The sequence below is a fragment of the Gallus gallus genome, chromosome 3, assembly GCF_016699485.2.
Source record: "Gallus gallus isolate bGalGal1 chromosome 3, bGalGal1.mat.broiler.GRCg7b, whole genome shotgun sequence".
Classification (NCBI taxonomy): Eukaryota; Metazoa; Chordata; class Aves; order Galliformes; family Phasianidae; genus Gallus; species Gallus gallus.
Window position 1 is genome coordinate 101,496,570 of NC_052534.1, and position 5,779 is coordinate 101,502,348.

Below are 5,779 nucleotides of genomic sequence, written 5' to 3' on the forward strand. Positions count from 1 at the left end.
TCTAAGTGCTGTGAAAAGCTCCTGCAGGAGGGAGATTGGAATGTCGGTCCCAGCGAGATTTGGAAGCTGTGGCAGACCTGAGGGTCTCTGCTCCAGCATGAAGACTGGAACGTTGGTCCCAGTGGGATTTGGAGGCTGTGGCAGACCTGAGGGTCTCTGCTGCTGCACGAAGAGGGCTGGAACGTTGGTCCCAGTGGGATTTGGAGGCTGTGGCAGACCTGAGGGTCTCTGCTCACTGGAGGACTGCTTTTTCTTTGGGGACTTTCTTCTTGGAGAAGCTGGCTTGTCCTGGGTGTGTCCCTTGCCCTTCTGCTTCTGCCCCCTGGTAGCATCTGGCAGTAATCCACTACTCACTGCAGCTGTGCCTGCCTGGACATCTGCTAGAACAGACTGAGATGGGGCAGGAGCTTCAGTCTCCAAGAGCAGCCTTCTCCGAGGTAGCAGCACGTTGGCTGGCTCTCTACGGGCAACAGGAGCCAGCACATCCAGGTGCCTGTGGCTGCTACCACCCTGGCTCAATGCTTTTTTGGCACCTCTGGCCTCACTGGCATCGCTGAAAGTCTTATCTTGAGATGCCACCATGTCCTTCCTCATTGCCTCCTGAGGTGTACGTGGGTTTTTCCTTTTGGCCAGTAGACTCAGTGATCGTCTGCTCCTACGTTGATCTGTGTCCAGCCTGGCCTGCTCTAAGGATCTGTTTTTCATGATGGGCTCTCTTCCCTTCTTTGAGAGCTTCTTAGTTGCCTTTCTGATCAGGGAATAGAGGGCCATGCATGGCAGCTCGGAGCTTGGCCCCGGCATTCTGAATGAAACTGGCACAGGAGGGCTGGTGCACAGCAGTTTCTGCACAGCACAGGTGGTGTCTCTGGTCTAGGAGTCGTGTGTTCTGCTGCTTCTTGCCTGGGCGTCATCTCTGCGTGTGCTGCTTGGGGTCTGAATGGTCTACCCTGTGGCAGACGCCTCCATGGCACAACCGAAGAACTCTCCACGAGGGTACGTTCAGGGAGCCCCTCTGGCTGCTGGGCAGCAGTGGTATTTTTCTTGTCCTGTTGCTCACTGGCCTTGACCTCGGGTGAATTCCTCTCTCGAACTGTTGCTCCTCCTGCAACAACCGGGGCTGCAGTGTCAGATGGAGCCACGCCCTGGGATCCTTCGTTGTTAGGCTGGGTGTAGTAGTCTCTATAAAATTCCAACTTTCGCCTCTCAACATATTCATATTGCTCCAGCCACAGATGCATCATCTTGATCTGATGGTCATCAGGGCCTTCATAGATTCTGCAGCAGGCAATGTGGACTGGAATCCTTGTTTCTTGTCTGCACGTATCTGTCTCGGGGGCAGATTTTCGCCGTGGGACAAGGGCCCATGCTGCTGACCTCCTTGCCAGAGCTTGCCCATGCCCACGCTGGAATGAGCGAGTAAGTGGGCCTCCTTGAGTGCCTCAGAGGATGGGGAAGCTGGGAGTCTCTCTGACCCAGGACAGGGCTCTGAGAAACTCCTCTTCAGGAACTGTGGTGCCTGCATTTTTATGTTAGGATGCTCCAAATGACTTTGCATAGCTTCATCCTCTAAGGGCAGGTCCTGCACCGTGGGAGCCACCATCACATCAGGCTTTCTCTGATCACTGAGGCCCAGTCCCTGCTCCGCTTTCCTTTCTGGGATGGAGCTTTCCAAGTTCTCCTGGGCTTTTGGGTGTCGGTAAGGTGCCTCCATTTCCCCACAACTGGTGCTCAACGGATACAGCGATGTCCTCAAAGAGCAGCGGTTTTCACTCACTGTGACCGAGCTGGTGGAATCATCGCTGCCCTCAGGCAGTTCCAAGGTGAGCCTGTGTGAGATGGAGAAAGAGAAGGAAGATGAGGGCGGTTCTGAGCCAAACTCTCCTGAGGACCCCGGGGCTTTTCTGTCGCTTCAAAGGTGTTGGCAGGCTGTGTCATTTCCACAGGGTCCCCAAAAGTGTGTGCCCAAGGTTCCATCCCCGCTTACAGGGCACATGAGCAAGGGTGACACTGTCATGTCTGTGCCTCAGTGGTAAACCCTTCTACAAGGGCATTGCCTCTCAGATTTCAAGTCTGTGGATATCCCTGTGCCCTCCCTGAGTCATTGCAGTTTTCCATGTCACCAAGCCCTGCCCCTGTCCCCGTCCCCATCTCTTATCAGTGGTCTCACATCGCCATGCATCTGGTCAAGGCCTGAAGACGTCTGTTGAACTGGTCGAGTATTTCACAGTTCTTATCCATTTTCCTGGGCACTGAGGAGCTGTAGCAGAGCAGAGAGCAGTGTTAGTGGGATTTCATTTGGTGGGAGGTGACTGGAGAGGGCTGCCGTGTTCCAAGAAGGGACAATTTTACTTACTGCATCCTCAAGTGCTGTGAAGACGTGCGGAAGTCCCAAACTGCTGGCAAAGGAGACAAAGTGAGTGGATGGAGAGCACGTGATGGAGTGGTGGACATGTGGGGCCAGGGGGTGTCTTTGCAGGGCCGTTGCCCAGGGCTGCTCACCTCTAGAATTTTCATGGTTACCTCTGTGTTGGCACTTCCTCTGTCTCTCTTTCTGTATGGGCACAGAAAGTAGTGAGTGAGAGGGGAGCATCCCCAGCAGCCACAGCGGTACCCACCAACCCAGGGCACAGCCCAGGCCCTTGCCTGCCCCAGGACGCCAGGCCGAGCCTGGCCAGGCCCCGCTGGGACACGGCCTCTCCTCCCAGGCAGGGCCCCCAGCCCAGCCCTGGGGATGGCCCTGGCCCCCACCGACCCCCCTCCGTGTATTGCAGCGCCTGGCTCAGCACCAGCCCTGACTCCTACCTTCCACTTCCACAAGGCCATAACAGATACAAATAATGATATGATCAGCATGATCCAAAGGATGGGGTAGAAGATACTATCATCCGCCATGCTGAGGAAGATCATTCCCCAGAAAGCAGCCATGCCTGTGACTTGCAGAGAGCCAAGCAGTTAAGCTCCTCTCTCTAGTCAGCTCGCAGGCAAAGTGGCACCCAGCCTAGCTCTGCTCCAGATATGGGGTTGTCCCCTTTGTGATGCAATTGCTATGTCACCAGCTGGGGGCTATGGCAACGTTTGTGATGCAAGGACAGTGGGGTGTGGCACAGCCCGCCCCAGCACAGAGGCCTGGCACTGTGCCGGGCCACACGAAGCCTCTGCCTCTCACCAGGAAGGACTGAATCCCTGGCCCTGTGCTGCTGCTTGCTCTTCCCCAGCATTTTCAGGGAAGGCCTCAAGCGGATTAGCTCAGAGCAGGGACTCACACCGTGGACCCGTCACAGAGAAGTAAAACTGGCAAAACACCACCAGAAGAAGTACAGGGAGAACAAGGAAGCCCCAGCTCCCCCAGGAGGGAAGAGCACAGCTCCTGAGGAACAGCTTATTTATTTATTAATTCACCATTCTCTTGCTTTGTGACTGGATGAAGGAGTCTGCAAGCCAGAAGCCTTTTGCCGGCACATTACTAGCTCTAGAGCTCATCTGGATTACTCCACAATAATCTTATCTTCAGAACCTGCACAGACATCAAGTGTACTATCAGAAGAACCTTATCCCCTGCCTATCACATTCATTAAACAGAAGCTAAGCCTTCCACTATGCATGGCTGGGCATGGAGCATGGCATCTAACCACATGGTTGTTTTCTTCTTGGAGGAAGAGAATTATTCTGAGGAGGCATAAATGGCTGCTATTGCCAATGATCTTGTCATAGAATCATAGAACAGCTTGGGTTGGAAGGGACCTTAAAGGTCATCCCGCCTCAACCCTCTGCCATGGGCTGGTTGCCCCCCACCACATCAGGTGGTGCAGGAATCCACCCAACTTGGCCTTGAATTCCTCCAGGGATGAGGCATCCACAACCCCTCTGGGCAGCCTGTGCCAGCATCTCACTGCCTTCTGAGTATATCTTGCAAGATTCTGCTGTGTGATTAACATATTTAAGAAGTTTTGCTATTTGCATGCCCTCTAGTAGCTAATACAAATGATGTTAATTTAACTAGCAAACTGCCCAATAGAATCTCCAAATTTCCTTTCTACTGAAGTGAAGATGCTGGGGTGTCATAATGGTTCCTTGTGTTGGGAGACATATCTGAGCCCATAGAAAGAAATCGACGAAGCACTGCCAACAGATTGAGGGAGGTGAGCCTTCCCCTCTACTTGGCTTTGGCAAGGCCACACATGGAATACTGTGTCCAGTTCTGGCCCCTCCCAGTACAAGGGGACATGAGCGTACTGGAAACAGTCCAGCAGAGGAATCCACAAAGTCAGTGAAGGGATTGGAGCAGCCTCTCTTATAAGGAGATGCTGAGAAAGCTGGCACTGTTCAGCCTAGGGAAGGCTTGAGGGGATGTTAGTAATGGCTGTCAGCATCCGAAGGGAGTGTACAAAGAGGATGAAGCCAGGTTCTTTTCAGTGGTGCCCAAGGACAGGACAAGAGGTAATGGACACCAACCAGAATACAGGAATTTCCATCGGAACACTGGGAAACATTTTGTATGAGGGTGACTGAGTGCTGGCACAGGTTGCCCAGAGTGGTTGTGGACTTTCCTTTCTTGGACATCTTCATAAGCAACCTGCTGGAGAAGAGCAGGGTTGGATCAGATGAGCTGCCAGAGGTCCCTTCCAGCTTTGAACATTCGGTGACTATGTGAATCAATTTGGGGAATTAAACTGAATTTTAAAAATCCAGTTATTGTTTTGGGTACTGGGAAATGGATAAACATGTAGTTTGTGAAGAACTACAAGAGTTCTTCATTGCCAGTTGCCTCTGTCAGCTCTCACTGTTCCCTCCTTCCCTTTTAGTGTTCCTGCTCATGTCCTCCCCTTGACTTTTTTCTTCTCTCAGTGCACTTGGTCAAGTAGAGCTCATAACGAGCATCAGAGCTCAGGACTGAGATCCTACCTCCTTCCAGGGCTATTGGGTCAGCAGCATGCCATGGCCCTGATTTTCCTTGAAAGAGAAGCAGCAGTTTTGAAGGAGACTGATCCATAGTATGCCACAGCAAGGAGAGGTGGTACCCACGGAGGCATCTTTCTGCTGTTCCCAGGGTCGCTGCCTGTCCTACTGCAGCCAGAAGAAGCACTGGGGCCTCTATCTTCTCAGTCCCACTGTGGACGCCCAACATCATTGCCTTCTTGCCCTTTGCTGCCTTGAAGGACTGGCACTGCTCTCAGTCCATGCTGAAAGCATCGGGGAATGCCAGGCCCGGGTCCCTGCCCTCAGGGACCAGGACAGCCACTCTGTCCTCTCCGTAGAAGATGGCAACAGAGCTGTCCACGCAAGGATGCAAGGATGGCTGAGTAGTGAGCAGAGGAGCTGCAGCTGCTGCTCTTACACAGGAAAGAGGGGATAACCACCCGTGACGTCACTTAAGAGGGAGAGCTCCTGCACCCTGGAAGGGCATGACAGAGATCTGCTGCTCACTGACTGTGTGTCCTGGTGGGCTCCCTCCTGCAATTACAGGGGTTGATGTCCTTAGCCAAAGGAGCCCCTCTGGCTGCTGATCGGCAGGAGCATTTTTCAGGTCTGCTGCCTCTTGTCCCTGTCCTCATGGAGGGATTCTTCTCTCACAGTCACTTCTCTTCCTGCACCTGGGGCTGCAGTTGCAGGTGCAGCCAATCGCTGGGAGCTTACACCTCCTGGCTGGCAGCAGCATGGAGCTTTGGTGCATGTAGGGCAGAGTGACCCATAGTCAGATCTGTTCTGGGTGCATCCCTCGCCCTTCTCTTCCACTCTGTGTCCTCGCCCCAGGTTCCTCTGCTGCCGTATCTGTCCTCGG

General features: G+C 53.5%; 1 protein-coding gene across 1 annotated transcript; it reads right to left on the bottom strand.

The window, feature by feature from the left end:
- Positions 1 to 1,237: 1,237 nt before the first annotated feature.
- On the bottom strand, positions 1,238 to 2,995 carry LOC121113195. The gene is made up of 5 exons (XM_040698307.2): positions 2,803 to 2,995; positions 2,500 to 2,551; positions 2,354 to 2,393; positions 2,168 to 2,257; positions 1,238 to 1,826 (listed from the first exon to the last, which is right to left on the bottom strand). The coding sequence occupies exons 1-5, from the start codon at positions 2,923 to 2,925 to the stop codon at positions 1,238 to 1,240; spliced, it is 894 nt and encodes a 297-aa protein (XP_040554241.1). The 5' UTR covers positions 2,926 to 2,995.
- Between the last annotated feature and the right edge of the window lie 2,784 nt (positions 2,996 to 5,779).

What these genes read in the sequence shown, in the direction of transcription:
- LOC121113195 (XM_040698307.2), bottom strand. Translation starts at nt 2,925, where the DNA reads ATGGCTGCTTTCTGGGGAATGATCTTCCTCAGCATGGCGGATGATAGT. An exon ending in TGGCCTTGTGGAAGTGGAAG is followed by an intron (nt 2,552 to 2,802) that starts GTAGGAGTCAGG and finishes GTGCCCATACAG; the next exon opens with AAAGAGAGACAGAGGAAGTG. An exon ending in TAACCATGAAAATTCTAGAG is followed by an intron (nt 2,394 to 2,499) that starts GTGAGCAGCCCT and finishes CTTTGCCAGCAG; the next exon opens with TTTGGGACTTCCGCACGTCT.